General features: G+C 36.3%; 2 protein-coding genes across 4 annotated transcripts in view; one reads left to right on the top strand and one right to left on the bottom strand.

Moving 5' to 3' along the window:
* The window catches only part of spata6 (spermatogenesis associated 6), a 44991-nt gene extending 41916 nt beyond the window's left edge, over positions 1–3075 (top strand). For 2 of the 3 annotated variants that reach the window (XM_062027877.1, XM_062027878.1), the window contains exon 12: positions 1–3074. This exon is cut by the window's left edge and continues 311 nt beyond it. The gene's annotated coding sequence lies outside the window, so the exon portion shown is untranslated. The other variant, XM_062027876.1, reaches the window with a different exon arrangement.
* Positions 1265–18365, bottom strand: dnttip2 (deoxynucleotidyltransferase, terminal, interacting protein 2). The gene is made up of 7 exons (XM_062027875.1): positions 18230–18365; positions 12557–14571; positions 7214–7352; positions 7053–7148; positions 1961–2125; positions 1772–1881; positions 1265–1700 (listed from the first exon to the last, which is right to left on the bottom strand). The coding sequence occupies exons 1-7, from the start codon at positions 18302–18304 to the stop codon at positions 1583–1585; spliced, it is 2718 nt and encodes a 905-aa protein (XP_061883859.1). The 5' UTR covers positions 18305–18365; the 3' UTR covers positions 1265–1582.
* Positions 18366–19203: the final 838 nt, after the last annotated feature.

The raw sequence follows: 19203 nt of genomic DNA, 5'->3' as shown, positions 1-19203 counted from the left end.
TGCTGCAGGGGTGATGTTAAAAGCCAAGACGAGACATTTTGTCTTTTTTTTTTCTCCAAAGCTGCATGTGAAATCATGCGGGAATAGAAAGAGCAACGTGGGTGTGTGTGTGCAAGTGGGTGTGTGGGTGTGTATGTGCAAGTGTGCGTGTGGGAAGGATGGAAGCTGCAGATTTTCACAGCACAAGAAGGGAGAGACAAAAGAGTATTGAATGGAAAGATTATGACAAAAATGAAGGAATTTACTTTTTAAATGTATTGTAATGATTGGGAAAAAAGGTAATTCTACCAAAACTCTGCTTTAATGAAGAATTGTTGTCATTCTAATCAAAGGTGATTTTATTTAAAAAATGGAAGCCCTTCCAGCTTTGGCAAAACTTTTTTATATATATATTTAATCAACAAATATTTTACTTTTTTTAAATAATCCAACAATTATATTTAATTAAAATATTGTTTTTATTGGTAATAAATGAAATAAGAAATTAACAAATATTTGTATTTTTAAATAATTTAGAGAATAAGATATAATTAACAGATAACAGTGTTTTTGAAATAATCCAAAAATTGGATATTTGTATTTAAAAATACTTTTAAAATAAAAAAGATTCAGATATAATTAACATATTTGTATTTTTAAATCATCCACAAATTATAACTAAGAAATGTTTGGATTTTAAAATAATATAAAAATGTAGATACAATAAACAAACTTAATTTAAAAAATTTGGGGTAAAACCGATTTGTATTTTAAAATTCAGATGTTAACATACAACTAACAAACATTTGTATTTTTAAATAATTGAAAAAAATAAGATACAATTAACAAATGTGTGTATTAATTTAACATTTTGTTTGAAATAACTTAAAAATTGGAAACATTTGTATTTAAAATATATTTTTAAATTAAAACATTTATATAATCCATAAAGATACAACAGTTTAGATTTTAAAAGAATACATCAATTGACATACAATGATCAAACATTTGTATTTAAAAATCTTACAAAATTGAGTTTTAAGCAATCCAAAAATCAGGATTTTAAAAAATATTTCTAGATAAAAACAATAAAATTAACATTTTAATTTAAAAAAAAATTGTTTTTCATTTAAGTAATAATCCAAGAAGATAAATATTTGTATTTTAAAATAATTTTAAGTTACAAAGTTTTTTTTTGTCTGTAGTGCTAAAAGGTGACATTATTTAAAAAGTAAACGTCCTAAAAAAGGTTTTAAGTTTGAGTGCAAGAGATGACATCTGCAAGAAGTGCACCTTTTAATGTCAACAAGCATGTCAGGTACATGTCCGTTTAAAAATGTTTTTTCTGCAGAGTCATTTACTGCTGCATCATTTGACTTGGGAAAAAGTAAGCATGATTACTCAATGATGCTCAGCCATGTCCAAATATAAACGATATACTGTACAATCATCTTAAAACCAAGTGTTTACATAAGAATAATGTTCATGTACAGGAAGTGTGGATTTATGTTGTTTTGTATGTAGCTTTAAAGTCCTGGAAAATAAAATGGCGAAAACTAGTTTGTATTGCAGATATAATTTATAAGTCATCTTCCAGGCGCTTCTACTTCCCAGCTTTTTTGGACATCTTGACAAACTTGGGGTTCCTGTAGCTGTTCTTCTTTCCTGCTGCCTGGGCCGCTTTCTCGGCCATGATGTTGAGGTACTTCTTCTTGTTCTTGCTGCCGAGACAAGAGGACAGCATCAGTACAACGTGGGGGAGCTTCTAGTCCTCGTCTATGTTTGCACTTACTGCCTGAACTCTTCATCAGCCAGCAGCTCCTCCACCATGGTCCTCTTCCTCTGCTTCTTGGGCACGCGGGAATGATAGAAGTCCAGGGGGTTGTCCACCACAGTGGCCATCTGCATCACACACACACTTTCATCACGCCATTTGTCAGGTAACACACACACACACACACACACTTGTTGTAGCACGGACCTGGAAGTACTTGGGGAATCCATCGCGGTCGTTCTTCTTGTAGAACCTTTTAGGGTCCAAGGATCCTCTCATCTTCAGCAGTTTAAGATCTCCTTGCAGCTCATTGGTGAGCTCGGGAGCTTTCATGTTGAACCAGCCGTCCCCTGTGGTCTTTTCACGCTCCGCCTGACCAACACAAACATTGTTTTTCATAACATCTTACTCAGAACATGTTTTAATGGAACATACATGACATATTTAGGAAGGTCACCAGTCAAATTTTAATACCAAGAACCAAACATTAGTTTAATAGTTCCCTTTAAGGATGTTTGAGGTCCAGTGCATCACTTTACCACATTTTGTTATTTTGTAGACTTATTCATATATGGCAGGGGTGTCCAAACTTTTTCCACTGAGGGCCGCACATTGAAAAATCAAAGCTATTTTTTATTTTAAAAAGCAATACAATATATGTATAAAGAATATACATTTAGGCTTCCACTCAGGCTTGATCCCGGGGACCCCAAAGGGTTTTCGTCCAAAAAATATAAAAATGGTGTCATTCAGTCATCACAATACCAGGGCATCCAGTGAGGGGCATTTTGTACTCCCTCGTCCCAGGAAGAATGCTTTGCGGAAATCTTTTATTTATAATTCTTTATCGCTCTGGAATAACCTGCCTCGAATTCTCACCAGCATTGAAAGTAAACCGGTTTTTAAAAAGAGAGTAATATTTTATCTGAGTTTTTAAATTAGTTTGCTCATTGATGATGATTTGTTTGGTTTTATATTGTGTAGTTATATTTATATGGTAATTATTATTCTGTGACTGTAAATTGTTTGCTTGTTTTTTATTAATGCTTTTATTTTTTTCTGTATTGTGTAGTTATAATTATATGCTTTTACTTGTAATTGTATTGAATTGTGGACCCCAGGAAGACTAGTGGGTTGTTGAGGCAACCACCTAATGGGGATCCTTAATAAAAAAAAATCAAATCAGTTTTATTATTTGTGTTATTATTCAAGTTTTTAAATCTCTAGATCTCTGTCAATATAACATTTTTTAAAGATTTAAATTGTATGCTCTTTTTGTCAAAGAAAACCTTCTTTAATGGAAAAAAAATACAAAATATGCAATATTTTCACCCAATAAAATTTTTAAGTGGGATATTTCAGATTATAGAATAATTGGAGCCTTAAAAAGGTCAATAACTCATAACACCATTGATTTTAATTCATTATTATTTTTTGAGCGATGACACTTAAACTAAAAAGGGTCCTACTCATAACTGTGAAAAAATAAATTATAATTTTTTTTTTTTTTACTGTTTACTTTTGACACAATAATCTCGAGATCAACTTCAGATCTATCCGTCAATTATAAGTTTTATTGTTGTTTGTTTTTTGTTTGTTCATTTTAGACCCTTTAAAAAAAAACAGCTCGTTTTTTTACATGGCAAACAAAATATTCAACATTTTCACCCAATAAAATTTTTAAGTGGGATATTTGAGATTATATAATAATTGGAGCCTTAAAAAGGTCAATTACTCATAGCACCATTGATTTTAATTCATTGTTATTTTTTGAGCAATGACACTTAAAAACTAATCACACTAAAATTGTAGGGGATCAAAAGGGTCCTACTCATTAAAGTGTTAAGTGTTTTTACTGTTTACTTTTAACACAATAATCTCAAGATCAACTTCAGATCTATCCGTCAATTATAGGTTTTATTGTTGTTTGTTTTTTGTTTGTTCGTGGCCCTTCTTTAAAAAAAAACAACAGCTGGTTTTTTTACATGGCAAACACAAAATATGCAACATTTTCCCCAAAAAATATCTCAAAATATTTAATGTGACGTAATTGGAGCCTTGGATAGGTGAATAATTCATAATGACATTGATTTCGACTCATTATTATTTTTTAAAGAAAGAAACAGCCTACATGGCAGTTTTGTGTTATTAGAGTAAACATTGCTACATTTTCTTGTTTTTTATTTTTTTCAACCGTATTTTTAAAATGTACCGTGGGGCCGTTAAAAAATGAACTGCGGGCCGCAAATGGCCCCCGGGCCGCACTTTGGACACTCCTGATATATGGAATACATTCATTTTGGTCCTCAAAATTCTACAGACAAGACCCCAATCATTTTTTAATTTTGCAAACGTATCAAAAACAAAAATCACATGTACATAAGTATGAATGAAAACCAACACTGATACAGCTTGGGAGGTGAAAGTGACCAAAGTGGGTGTGCCAAGTTTGTGTCATCATATTCCAAAAGACTTAAGGCTGTAATTGCTGCCAAAGGTGCATCAACAAAGTATTGAGCAAAGGGTTTTAATGCTCATGTACATGTGATCTTTGACTTTAGATCTTCCTGTTTACATGAAGAATGAATCATAAACAAAAAAGGTGTGCTGCAAACGAGCGTCTTTTTTGTCTCTCGCCAAAGTTGACCAACTTCTCAGTTTCTGGCCACAACCTTCTATGGCAGTGGTTCTTAACCTGGGTTGGATGGAACCCTAGGGGTTCGGTGAGTCGGGCTCAGGGGTTCGGCGGAGGTCAAGACACACCCGACTCATCGTGTAAATAAAAACTTCTCCCTATCGGCATATTACGGATACGACAACAGCAGAAGTCACACTGATTTTCAGGTGTGTCATTTGTTGTGAGTTTATGCACTGTGTTGGTTTTGTTCTTTGAACAAGGTGATGTTCATGCACGCTTCATTTTGTGCACCAGTAATAAAACATGCTAACACTTTAGTATGGGGAACATATTCACCATTAATTAGTTGTTTATTAACATGCAAATTAGTAACATATGTGACCTGTGCTGGCAAAATGAGTCACAATGAGGAAATTTTAAAAACTGAGCTATTGTTATTTACACATTCTCCATCTAAAGACCTTCAAAATGATTTGTTGGAATTGGACAGAAAATGACCGAGTTACATCCGATTGAAGTCGACCGAGTTTGAGGGTCCGTTTTGAGAAAAACCAGCTTAAAGTTTACTGTTCCAGAACAGAATGTTCCAAAACAAAACTCCATAGCAACCATACCTTAAAAGTCCTTGCAGCAACACCAAAATTGGTACAATTAAAGTCAAATCCCATGACTAAAGGAAAAATATATATTCAACTCTATTGAAAACGTTTATGTACAAAAATGTCAACACTGTTATGTCACAGTTTTGTTGTTCACTGGTCAGTTTGTCAGCTGGTCAGATGTCCGTAATATTCCTGACCAGCAGCACTAAGAAGATTCGCCGACTGCAGTGGATTTAGCGCACTTGCAACCGCCTGTGTACCCTCTCCACCTTCTAAATCCATTACGGAATCTAAGTTATCCACAAAAATAATAATTAAATGTTCGAAAATCACCTTTTTTCACCAAATATTCCACTCGAATTACTGTGTTGTTTTTCATCAGGGTGCTGCCATGATGATTCAACCAATGAGGGTACGCCTCACAGCGACCGCTTAGCAACAAGCTGGATTTCTTTACGTCGGGACAGGTTTAAAAACTCAAATTGTATTGGTTCAGAATGGCGTCATCGGGAATTCCATGCTAATTTTTAGAAAGTAGGTCAACTTGGCGTCACAATGATAACAAATATGGCTACTGGGATTCCCCCTTATTGCCGCGAGTGAGCGTTGAAAACACTTGATTTTCTCCAGGAATTTTAACACAAAGGACTAATTTCTGAAGACATACCTCGTACAAAACCTTCAAATAAAGGTGATTTAAGATGTTTTCTTGCTATTTCGATGATTGGGATCGCTAGATTGTGGCTTTATGGACTCATTTTTGTGAACATCTCAATTTCAACCAAGATACATTTTTTTCACTTATTTGCCTGTAGCTCAAAATTAGCCTGTGCGGATTCCGACTCATTTTGCCAGCACGGGTCACATTTATGATCTTAACGTGTTATTATTAATGCCTTATTCGGCATGGCCTTATTATGCACTGCAAAAACTGAAATCTAAGTAAGATGAAATATGTCAAATAAGGGTGATATTTGCTTATTTTCTGTCTGATAAGATCATTCTTCTCACTAAGCAGATTTTATGTCAGAGTGTTTTACTTGTTTTAAGGGTTTTGGTCCTAAATGATCTCAGTAAGATATTACAGCTTGTTGCTGAGATTTGATGACCTATATTGAGTAAAACATGCTTGAAACTAGAATATCAAGTGTTGCAAAGCTGTGTCATCAACACCCACAAGTATAAAACTACTTTTTTAAAGTAATCATTTCTTATTTCAAGCACGAAAAAAAAAAAATCATGACTTTGACACAATTGTGTCTCATAATTAAAACAGATGACAGACAAATGGACTTTGCAGTTTTATTTTCAATGAAACAATAGAAAATACGTACTCATGTAGTAGTACAATTGTAGTGAGAATATACTTATTTGAAGGTATTTTTGGGTTCATTGAAGTTAGCTAATTTTACTTGTTTTGGAAAGTCTTGACAAGACAAATTTTGATAATTTTGCTTAGTTCAAATAAAATACCCCTCATTTTTGTATTTTTTATTCTTGTTTTTGAACACTGACTTTTTGCAGTGTAACCCTAACCCTCTAATGCTGGCCCTAACCAAATAACTCTAAATTAAGTCTTTGTTACTTAGAATATGTTCCCCATACTAAAGTGTTACCAAAAACATAAAACTTTGTCTTGAATTTGAAAAACAACATTATTTTTCACGAAAGAAGGCTTCGGTGAATGGGCATATGAAACTGGTGAGGTTCGGTACCTCCAACAAGGTTAAGAACCACTGCTCTACGGTTTATAATCTACAATTAACTTTCACCAACTCAGAGGCCATGCAGCAGCTCAGCATGCTAGTTAGCTCTAGCTAAAAGTAGTATGTCTGCGTTAGAGTTTATAATAACAACATTGCTAATACTTGTTAATATTCAGGTCATGACATTAAAGTATTTTGGGATAGTTTTGAGAGGTCTTTATGGGCACAACAATAGTTGCATTGTTCGCCACCTCATACTAACTGTATTTTACCACTTAGAATGCATGAAAAAAAGGTGTTCTTGTCTTACATAAAGATTGAGAATGATAGAATTAAAAAAAGCTGAGTCTTACTCTGTGTTGTTTCTTCAAGGCACGTTTGGACTCGCTGTACGGCGGCACCGTGTCCTTCTTCTCAAAGTCCGCCTTCATCACGCTCTTCTTCATCACCTGTGTGCCACGTCATAAATGTCATCAGTCCTACGACAGACAAAAATGTGAAGCTGGTGTTTCACCTCGTCTTGGACCTTCTTCTCCTTGGGTTTCTTAGTACAACTTGGTCCAGGTGTTGGTTGGCTGCCATTAAGGGTGATGTACAATCCACCCAGCTGTCTCACGCTGATGCCAGGATCTATGACCGTGGACAACTTCTTCCTGCACACACACACACACACACACACACACACACACACACACACACACACACACATTACACACACACACACACATTACACACATTACATACACACATATTACACACACACACACATTACATACACACACACATTACATACACACACTTCTTTACACACATTGTCACTGTGACTATCATCTCATCAATAACTTTACCATCTGATTAACAACTTCTCTGATTGACTTATGTCTGATTAACCACTTTTTGTTGTCTGAAATCATCTGATTAGTAACTTAACCATCTGATTAGTGACTTTTAACCATCTGATTAGTAACTTTTAACCATCTGATTAGTGACTTTTAACCATTTGATTAGCGACTTTTAACCATCTGATGAATGACTTTTAACCATCTGATTAGTGACTTTTAACCATTTGATTAGCGACTTTTAACCATCTGATGAATGACTTTTAACCATCTGATTAGTAACTTTTAACCATCTGATTAGTGACTTTTAACCATCTGATTAGTAACTTTTAACCATCTGATTAGTGACTTTTAACCATTTGATTAGCGACTTTTAACCATCTGATGAATGACTTTTAACCATCTGATTAGTGACTTTTAACCATTTGATTAGCGACTTTTAACCATCTGATGAATGACTTTTAACCATCTGATTAGTAACTTTTAACCATCTGATTAGTGACTTTTAACCATCTGATTAGTAACTTTTAACCATCTGATTAGTGACTTTTAACCATTTGATTAGCGACTTTTAACCATCTGATGAATGACTTTTAACCATCTGATTAGTGACTTTTAACCATTTGATTAGCGACTTTTAACCATCTGATGAATGACTTTTAACCATCTGATTAGTAACTTTTAACCATCTGATTAGTGACTTTTAACCATCTGATTAGTAACTTTTAACCATCTGATTAGTGACTTTTAACCATTTGATTAGCGACTTTTAACCATCTGATGAATGACTTTTAACCATCTGATTAGTGACTTTTAACCATTTGATTAGCGACTTTTAACCATCTGATGAATGACTTTTAACCATCTGATTAGTAACTTTTAACCATCTGATTAGTGACTTTTAACCATCTGATTAGTAACTTTTAACCATCTGATTAGTGACTTTTAACCATTTGATTAGCGACTTTTAACCATCTGATGAATGACTTTTAACCATCTGATTAGTGACTTTTAACCATTTGATTAGCGACTTTTAACCATCTGATGAATGACTTAACCATCTGATTAGTGACTTTTAACCATCTGATTAGTGACTTTTAACCATCTGATTAGTAACTTTTAACCATCTGATTAGTGACTTTTAACCATTTGATTAGCGACTTTTAACCATCTGATGAATGACTTTTAACCATCTGATTAGTGACTTTTAACCATTTGATTAGCGACTTTTAACCATCTGATGAATGACTTTTAACCATCTGATTAGTAACTTTTAACCATCTGATTAGTGACTTTTAACCATCTGATTAGTAACTTTTAACCATCTGATTAGTGACTTTTAACCATTTGATTAGCGACTTTTAACCATCTGATGAATGACTTTTAACCATCTGATTAGTGACTTTTAACCATTTGATTAGCGACTTTTAACCATCTGATGAATGACTTAACCATCTGATTAGTGACTTTTAACCATCTGATTAGTGACTTTTAACCATCTGATTAGTAACTTTTAACCATCTGATTAGTGACTTTTAACCATTTGATTAGCGACTTTTAACCATCTGATGAATGACTTTTAACCATCTGATTAGTGACTTTTAACCATTTGATTAGCGACTTTTAACCATCTGATGAATGACTTTTAACCATCTGATTAGTAACTTTTAACCATCTGATTAGTGACTTTTAACCATCTGATTAGTAACTTTTAACCATCTGATTAGTGACTTTTAACCATTTGATTAGCGACTTTTAACCATCTGATGAATGACTTTTAACCATCTGATTAGTGACTTTTAACCATTTGATTAGCGACTTTTAACCATCTGATGAATGACTTTTAACCATCTGATTAGTAACTTTTAACCATCTGATTAGTGACTTTTAACCATCTGATTAGTAACTTTTAACCATCTGATTAGTGACTTTTAACCATTTGATTAGCGACTTTTAACCATCTGATGAATGACTTTTAACCATCTGATTAGCGACTTTTAACCATCTGATTAGTAACTTTTAACCATCTGATTAGTGACTTTTAACCATCTGATTAGTAACTTTTAACCATCTGATTAGTGACTTTTAACCATCTGATTAGTGACTTTTAACCATCTGATTAGCGACTTTTAACCATCTGATTAGTAACTTTTAACCATCTGATTAGTGACTTTTAACCATCTGATTAGTGACTTTTAACCATCTGATTAGTAACTTTTAACCATCTGATTAGTGACTTTTAACCATCTGATTAGTGACTTTTAACCATTTGATTAGCGACTTTTAATCATCTGATGAATGACTTAACCATCTGATTAGTGACTTTTAACTTTTTGATTAGTGACTTTTAACCATCTGATTATTGACTTTTAACTGTTTGATTAGTGACTTTTAACCATCTGATGAATGACTTTTAACCGTCTGATTAGTGACTTTTAACCATCTGATTAGTGGCTTTTAACCATCTGATTATTGACTTTTAACTTTTTGATTAGTGACTTTTAACCATCTGATGAATGACTTTTAACCATCTGATTAGTGACTTTTAACCATTTGATTAGCGACTTTTAATCATCTGATGAATGACTTAACCATCTGATTAGTCACTTAACTTTTTGATTAGTGACTTTTAACCATCTGATGAATGACTTAACCATCTGATGAATGACTTAACCATCTGATTAGTGACTTAACCATCTGATGAATGACTTTTAACCATCTGATGAATGACTTTTAACCATCTGATGAATGACTTTTAACCATCTGATGAATGACTTTTAACCATCTGATTAGTGACTTTTAACCATCTGATTAGTAACTTTTAACCATCTGATTAGTGACTTTTAACCATCTGATTAGTGACTTTTAACCATCTGATTAGTGACTTTTAACCATCTGATGAATGACTTTTAACCATCTGATTAGTGACTTTTAACCATCTGATTAGTAACTTTTAACCATCTGATTAGTGACTTTTAACCATCTGATTAGTAACTTTTAACCATCTGATTAGTGACTTTTAACCATCTGATGAATGACTTTTAACCATCTGATTAGTGACTTTTAACCATCTGATTGGTGACTTTTAACCATTTGATTAGCGACTTTTACTCATCTGATGAATGACTTAACCATCTGATTAGTGACTTTTAACTTTTTGATTAGTGACTTTTAACCATCTGATTATTGACTTTTAACTTTTTGATTAGTGACTTTTAACCATCTGATGAATGACTTAACCATCTGATTAGTGACTTAACCATCTGATGAATGACTTTTAACCATTTGATGAATGACTTTTAACCATCTGATTAGTGACTTTTAACCATCTTATGAATGACTTTTAACCATCTGATGAATGACTTTTAACCATCTGATGAATGACTTTTAACCATCTGATTAGTGACTTTTAACCATCTGATTAGTAACTTTTAACCATCTGATGAATGACTTAACCATCTGATTAGTGACTTTTAACCATCTGATTAGTAACTTTTAACCATCTGATTAGTGACTTTTAACCATCTGATTAGTGACTTTTAACCATCTGATTAGTGACTTTTAATCATCTGATGAATGACTTAACCATCTGATTAGTGACTTTTAACTTTTTGATTAGTGACTTTTAACCATCTGATTATTGACTTTTAACTTTTTGATTAGTGACTTTTAACCATCTGATTATTGACTTTTAACTTTTTGATTAGTGACTTTTAACCATCTGATTATTGACTTTTAACTTTTTGATTAGTGACTTTTAACCGTCTGATGAATGACTTTTAACCGTCTGATTAGTGACTTTTAACCATCTGATTAGTGACTTTTAACCATCTGATTAGTGGCTTTTAACCATCTGATTATTGACTTTTAACTTTTTGATTAGTGACTTTTAACCATCTGATGAATGACTTTTAACTGTCTGATTAGTGACTTTTAACCATCTGATTAGTGACTTGTAACCATTTGATTAGCGACTTTTAATCATCTGATGAATGACTTAACCATCTGATTAGTGACTTAACTTTTTGATTAGTGACTTTTAACCATCTGATTATTGACTTTTAACTTTTTGATTAGTGACTTTTAACCATCTGATTATTGACTTTTAACTTTTTGATTAGTGACTTTTAACCATCTGATTATTGACTTTTAACTTTTTGATTAGTGACTTTTAACCGTCTGATGAATGACTTTTAACCGTCTGATTAGTGACTTTTAACCATCTGATTAGTGACTTTTAACCATCTGATTAGTGGCTTTTAACCATCTGATTATTGACTTTTAACTTTTTGATTAGTGACTTTTAACCATCTGATGAATGACTTTTAACTGTCTGATTAGTGACTTTTAACCATCTGATTAGTGACTTGTAACCATTTGATTAGCGACTTTTAATCATCTGATGAATGACTTAACCATCTGATTAGTGACTTAACTTTTTGATTAGTGACTTTTAACCATCTGATGAATGACTTAACCATCTGATTAGTGACTTAACCATCTGATGAATGACTTTTAACCATCTGATTAGTGACTTTTAACCATTTGATTAGCGACTTTTAATCATCTGATGAATGACTTTTAACCGTCTGATTAGTGACTTAACCATCTGATTAGTGACTTTTAACCATTTGATTAGCGACTTTTAATCATCTGATGAATGACTTTTAACCGTCTGATTAGTGACTTAACCATCTGATTAGCGACTTTTAATCATCTGATGAATGACTTTTAACCATCTGATTAGTGACTTTTAACTATTTGATTAGTGACTATTAACCATTTGATTAAAAAAGTTAAAGTACCATGATTGTCAAATAAACACGTGGTGGGGGGAAATGATTCTCTGCATTTGACCCATCACCCTTGATCACCCCCTGGGAGGTGAGGGGAGCAGTGGGCAGCAGCGGTGGCCACGCCCTAATGACTTAACCATGTGATGAATGACTTTAGATCCTGTGATGAACGACTGAGTAATAATAGTATGTGGGTGGTGATGACGTCGTGTGTTTACTTACGTCCACTTTTTCTTGCTGGACCAGAACAAGTCCACTTCCTGGTCTTCTTGGTCCTCTTCATCCACAAACTCTTTGTCGTCCTTTCCACCGACCAGCTCCTCCTTGGTGAGCGGCTGTGTCAAGTAGTCTTCGCTGGCCTCGCCCCCCACCCGCGTGTCCACCATGAACACGCCGTCCACGGACACGGGCGCGGCCTGAGGCTTCCAGGGGCGGTCTGGTATCTCTCCTGCGTCCTCGTCCTCCTCCGACACCTCTTCATCCTCTTCATCGCTGCTCACAGAGAGGCTGAATTCTTTACAGGCCGCTTTTCTGTGCTTGGGTGGAGCTTGGGCCTCGGCGTGGTCCGTCACCTCCACCTCGGACGTTCTGGCAGGTGTGTCGTCAAGAACGTCTTCACACTTGGTCTCCATCGCTTCCTCCACCGAGGCGAGCTCGTCCTCCCTCTCTTCAGCAGACAGCTCGCCCTGCTGGTCTGCAGACGCCACTGCAGCCTCACCATCACAGTCTTCCAGAGCAACCTCTGCCACGTCATCAGAGTCCTTACTGGTCTTGTCTTCCTCCAGGTGTGACGCTTCAGCCAAGACCTCACTGGCGTCCTCCTCTTCCTCTCCTTTCCCATCTTCAGTCCAGTCCTCCAGGTGTGACGCTTCAGCCAAGACCTCACTGCAGTCCTCTTCCTCTCCTTTCCCATCTTCAGTCCAGTCCTCCAGGTGTGACGGTTCAGCCAAGACCTCAATGGCGTCCTCTTCCTCTCCTTTCCCATCTTCAGTCCAGTCCTCCAGGTGTGACGCTTCAGCCAAGACCTCAATGGCGTCCTCTTCCTCTCCTTTCCCATCTTCAGTCGGGTCCTCCCCGGTCCTCCGGTCTTCAAGCGTGACGTCCCCCGCCTGTGGGTCTACTTCAAGTCCAACGTCTCCACTCAAGTCCTCGCCGGTCTTCTTGTCTTCCTCCAGCAGCGTCCCATCCGCGTCTCCAGAGACCACCGTGGAGTCCAGAACCGAGTTGTCCAGTAAGATCTCCTCTCGAGCGTTCTCCAGAACCACGTAGAGGTTCTTCATCACGGGAATCGAAGCGCGTCGCCGGCTGCTCCCCGATCCGGTGCGGCTGCTGCAGGGAGTCCCGCCTCCCTCCGAGTCGGACTCCGGGGCGTTGGAACTGGAGGACCAGGTCTTGTCCCGCCTGCCGAGGCTGAATTCCGGGCCGGATTCGAAGCTCTCTGAGTCACATGACTTCTCCTCTGCCGCCGCACTCGTCCTTCTTGTCCTCCTCGGTGTGGGGGAGCTCAGGAAGACGTCTTCCGAGCTTCTGGTCCTGGTGCTCCTACGGACTTCGGAGTGAGACGCCTCCACGCTCTCGGCGTCGGAAAGCTCGTCGGAGTCCTCCGCTCGTCTCTTGGAGGAGCGTCGAGGACGGACACTTTGTCTTTGACTTCGAGTGACTCTCTGGCGGGACTTGGGTGCCAAGTCCACCTTCACGTCGTCCGTCCTGACCGACTTTGGGACAGGGATGGTCTTCCTCGTGCTGCGTAGGGTTCTTGTGGTCTGGACATCAGAAGAGCAGGACTCCGCCTCGGACTCTTCTTCTTCTTCTTCATGCTTGACGGTCCTGCTCTTCCTCGGAGCTTCAGCTTCAGACACTGCCGAACTACTGGATCCCTCCTTTTTGTCCTCCGCCTTCTTTCTTGTGCGCCGGACATTTATCTGGACCAGGGACGAGCAGGACTCGGCCTCGGACAGGTCCTCCTCCTCTTGGCTGGCGGGTCTCCTCCTGCTGCTGCGTGTCACGCGTGCGTTTACGTCGGAGCAGCAGGACTCCAGGTCGGACACGTCCGAGCCCAGGGGGGTGCACGGCTGCTCCGGGCTGTGGAGTCTGGAGGCTCTGCTGCATCGCTTCAGCACCGACGTCCGCAGGTCTGCTTCCTGAAGCTGGCGGCCGGTCTCCTGCAGGACCTTGCCGGTGGGACTGTCCGCCTGCGCCGCAGAACTCCTGGTTGTCCTTCGTGTGGAGGGCGTGGCCTGTGTGACAGGAAGAAGGAGAACGTCACGATCATAACACGGCAAGAAATAAAAGGGCTGGCCCTTTTTATCCTTTAATATAATTATTACAGTTTTTGAATAAATGTTCTTGATCACATAAATAACATTAATGGGAATTGTTCCTGAGATGTTCTTAACTCCTCTTTCCATGCCTTAAGGACCGGAATAACGCTCCACTGACTGGTATTTTTCAGACTATAAGTCGCTACTATTTTCCTACGCTTTGAACCCTGCAGCGGCTAATTTATGGATTTTTCTTCGCCAACAAATCTTTTTCTTATATTACACCGACAGACACTGAATAGAATAGAATAGAAAGTACTTTATTGATCCATGGGGGAAATTCAGCACCACAGTTTGCTCACAATAGACAATAAACACTTAGGTATTTTTTACATGTGAATAATATAAATACAGTCTATTATACAGCATTATTCACATGCGAATAATATAAATACAGTAGGGCTGCAACTAACAACTAATTTGATAATCGATTAATCTGTCGATTATTACTTCGATTAAATCGGTTAATAATCGGATAAAAGAGACAAACTACATTTCTATACTTTCCAGTATTTTATTGAAAAAAAACAGCATACTGGCACCATACTTATTTTGATTATTGTTTCTCAGCGGTTTGTAAATGTTGCAGTTTATAAATAAAAGTTTATAAAAAAAAAAAAAAAATGCGCATAGCATAGATCCAACGAATCGATGACTAAATTAATCGGCAACTATTTTAATAATCGATTTTAATCGACTAGTTGTTGCAGCCCTAATATATATATATATATATATATATATATATATATATATATATATATACACACACACACACACTACTGTTCAAAAGTTTGGGGTCACATTGAAATGTCCTTATTTTTGAAGGAAAAGCACTGTACTTTTCAATGAAGATAACTTTAAACTAGTCTTAACTTTAAAGAAATACACTCTATACATTGCTAATGTGGTAAATGACTAATCTAGCTGCAAATGTCTGGTTTTTGGTGCAATATCTACATAGGTGTATAGAGGCCCATTTCCAGCAACTATCACTCCAGTGTTCTAATGGTACAATGTGTTTGCTCATTGGCTAAGAAGGCTAATTGATGATTAGAAACCCCTTGTGCAATCATGTTCACACATCTGAAAACAGTTTAGCTCGTTACAGAAGCTACAAAACTGACCTTCCTTTGAGCAGATTGAGTTTCTGGAGCATCACATTTGTGGGGTCAATTAAACGCTCAAAATGGCCAGAAAAAGAGAACTTTCATCTGAAACTCGACAGTCTATTCTTGTTCTTAGAAATATATATATATATATATATATATATATATATATATATATATTGCATTCTATTTTAGTTACTTAGAATTTACAACCCCCTGGCACTGTGTTATACTATTTTTGTAATGGTAAATGGGTTATACTTTTATAGCGCTTTTCTACCTTCAAGGTACTCAAAGCGCTTTGACAGTATTTCCACATTCACCCACTTACACACACACACATTCACACACTGATGGCGGGAGCTGCCATGCAAGGCCCTAACCACGACCCATCAGGAGCAAGGGTGACGTGTCTTGCTCAAGGACACAACGGACGTGACAAAGTTGGTAGAAGGTGGGGATTGAACCAGGAACCCTCAGGTTCCTGGTTCTCCGAACAGCGCCACGCCATCCCGCCGGCTCCTCATCACCACTTCAAGATGGCGGCCGAATTTCTCGCGTCACAGCAGCCAATGCTGTGTTTACGTATAAGACGTCTATGCATACGACACTCAACGGGGCCACTGCGCATGCTCGTCATTACTGTGGCATGCTGGGTAGTGTAGTCCTTATATTCCATAAAGACAGAACAATATGATCACATTTACATTTTGCTTTATATTTATTATTTTACTTATTTTTTTGTCTGGTTTTATATTTGTTTTGTATCATCCCGTGAGGTGTATATTATATTTTTTGTTCGGTTTGTACATTTTTGTACTTACTTTTAGAGATGTCGTAAATGCTTTAAAATGTAATATCGGAAATTATCGGTATTGTTTTTTTTATTATCGGTATCATTTTTTAAAAATTATTAAATCAACATAAAAAACACAAGATACACTTACAATTAGTGCACCAACCCAAAAAAAACTCCCTCCCCCATTTAGACTTAGACTTCCTTTTTATTGTCATTCAAATTTGAACTTTACAGTACAGATAAGAACGAAATTTCATTACATAAGCTCATGGTAGTGCAGGATAAAAAAGCAATAAGGTGCATATATAATTAATAAATAGGTTACTGTGCAGATAAATATATTGCACTTTTCCACATGCATCCACGTTTATGTATGTATGTTATATTGTCTTTTTTATTCCAGCGAGTTAATCCATTTTGGGGGGAGATGAGAGGATAATTTAATTATGATGCGTTGAAGTTTACACTCATTCACACAAAAGGGTTGTTTCTTTCTGTTATTAATATTCTGGTTCCTACATTATATATCAATATATAACAATTAGGGCTGCAACAACTAATCGATTAAATCGATTATTAAAACAGTTGCCGATTAATTTAGTCATCGATTCGTTGGATCTATGCTATGCGCAGAGGTTTTTGGTTTTTTTTTTAATAAAAAAAATATATATATATTTTTTTAATAAACCTTTATTTATAAACTGCAACATTTACAAACAGCTGAGAAACAATAATCAAAATAAGTATGGTGCCAGTATGCTGGTTTTTTTCCAATAAAATACTGGATAGGATAGAAATGTAGTTTGTCTCTTTTATCCGATTATTAATCGATTAATCAAAGTAATAATCGACAGATTAATCGATTATCAAATGAATCGTTAGTAGCAGCCCTAATAACAATACAGTCTGCAAGGGATACAGTCCGTAAGCACACATGATTGTGCGTGCTGCTGGTCCACTAATAGTACTAACCTTTAACGGTTAATTTTACTCATTTTCATTATTTACTAGTTTCTATATTGTTTTACTTTCTTTTTTAATCAAGAAAATGTTTTTAATTCATTTATCTTATTTAATTTTTTATTTTTATTTTTTAAAAGGACCTTATCTTCACCATACCTGGTTGTCCAAATTAGACATAATAATGTGTTAATATCCGTATCGGTTGATATCGGTATCGTTAATTAAATTAATAAATAAATAGTTGGACATATCGGAATATCGGCAAAAAAGCCACTATCGGACATCCCTACTTACTTTTATTATTTCTCAACTGTTTGCAAATGTTGAAATTTATGAATAAAGGTTTATAAAATTTTAAAAAAGAACTTGTTGCATGAGGGTTTGTGCCTGCATTCGTTTAGCAGGCACAAACAACGACTTCCGTTTCCGGTGTGGTTACTGCTAAAGTAATACTTTTATCCTATCATTATTCATGTAAATACAACATTTACTGCATTTAGTTCATATTACGCGCAGAAAGACTCCAATAGTAACAGGCTGGGGGGGAAAAAAAGTAACAAATATTGAAAGTTGACAAAGCGAAGGAGAGCGTTGCTAGCCCACGTGAGCTCGCCGGGTTCGAAAGACGAGCAAAAAGTGAGCGGAGAACAACTCGGAGGCCGTAATGTGTTCGAAGTTCAAACGTCGACGAAGACGAAGAACGCACCTGGATGTCGGAGGGCTGCTCGACTCTTGTTTTCGTGGGAGAAGACACGAGTACTCCCCTCCGCGTGGCTACCATCTTGCTTTGACGTTCACTTCCGGTTTGGAGAGCAGACTGAAGCAATCGAACGACGAGAAGTATTGTTACACGAACACGTTCGTTTGTTCAATAATATTTTATTTTTTTAAATATTAGTGTAACCGAGGGTTTATATATGTCGCCTATACTGTATAAAACTACAAAATAACAAGCACAGAGGCTTCAGTTTTACACCAGGACCACTTTAATACCTTTCTTTCAAAAACCTCCGCTCCACCACAACGTGTCACCACTTCCGCTCTTAGCGCCTTCAAAATAAGAGCTCAAGGCATATACTGTATAACAGGAACTTAACATCACAAAGAGGCAAGCCCATACAAATAGGTCAGAAAATTATGCTAATGCCATCTAATTTATTCACGTGAACGTCACCGATTTAATTTTTACTTTGTTTGGTTGTTTGTTAGTGATTGCTGAGAAAATGTAGCACAGTGGTGGGGGTTCAACTATGGGATTGTCTTTACAATGAGATAAAAGATTGTAGAAATATATTCCAATTGAAAAACATAAATAAAGACAGAACAATATATATTTATTTGTATTTATTATTTTACTTATTTTTTTGTCTGGTTTTGTATTTGTTTTGTATCATCCCGTGAGGTGTATATTATATTTTTTTGTTCGGTTTGTACTTCATGAAGTTTTTTTTGTATTTTTCGTTTGTTTTCATTATATTTATTTGTTTGGTTTGTATTAGGGATGTCCGATAATGGCTTTTTTGCCAATATCCGATATTCCGATATTGTCCAACTCTTAATTACCGATACCGATATAAACCGATACCGATACATACAGTCGTGGAATAAACACATTATTATGCCTATTTTGGACAACCAGGTATGGTGAAGATAAGGTCCTTTTTAAAAAATAATAATAAA

This window comes from Entelurus aequoreus, linkage group LG19 (assembly GCF_033978785.1).
Source record: "Entelurus aequoreus isolate RoL-2023_Sb linkage group LG19, RoL_Eaeq_v1.1, whole genome shotgun sequence".
NCBI lineage: Eukaryota > Metazoa > Chordata > Actinopteri > Syngnathiformes > Syngnathidae > Entelurus > Entelurus aequoreus.
Note: the sequence above shows the minus strand (reverse complement) of the source record. Positions and strands in the feature narration are given on the sequence as shown.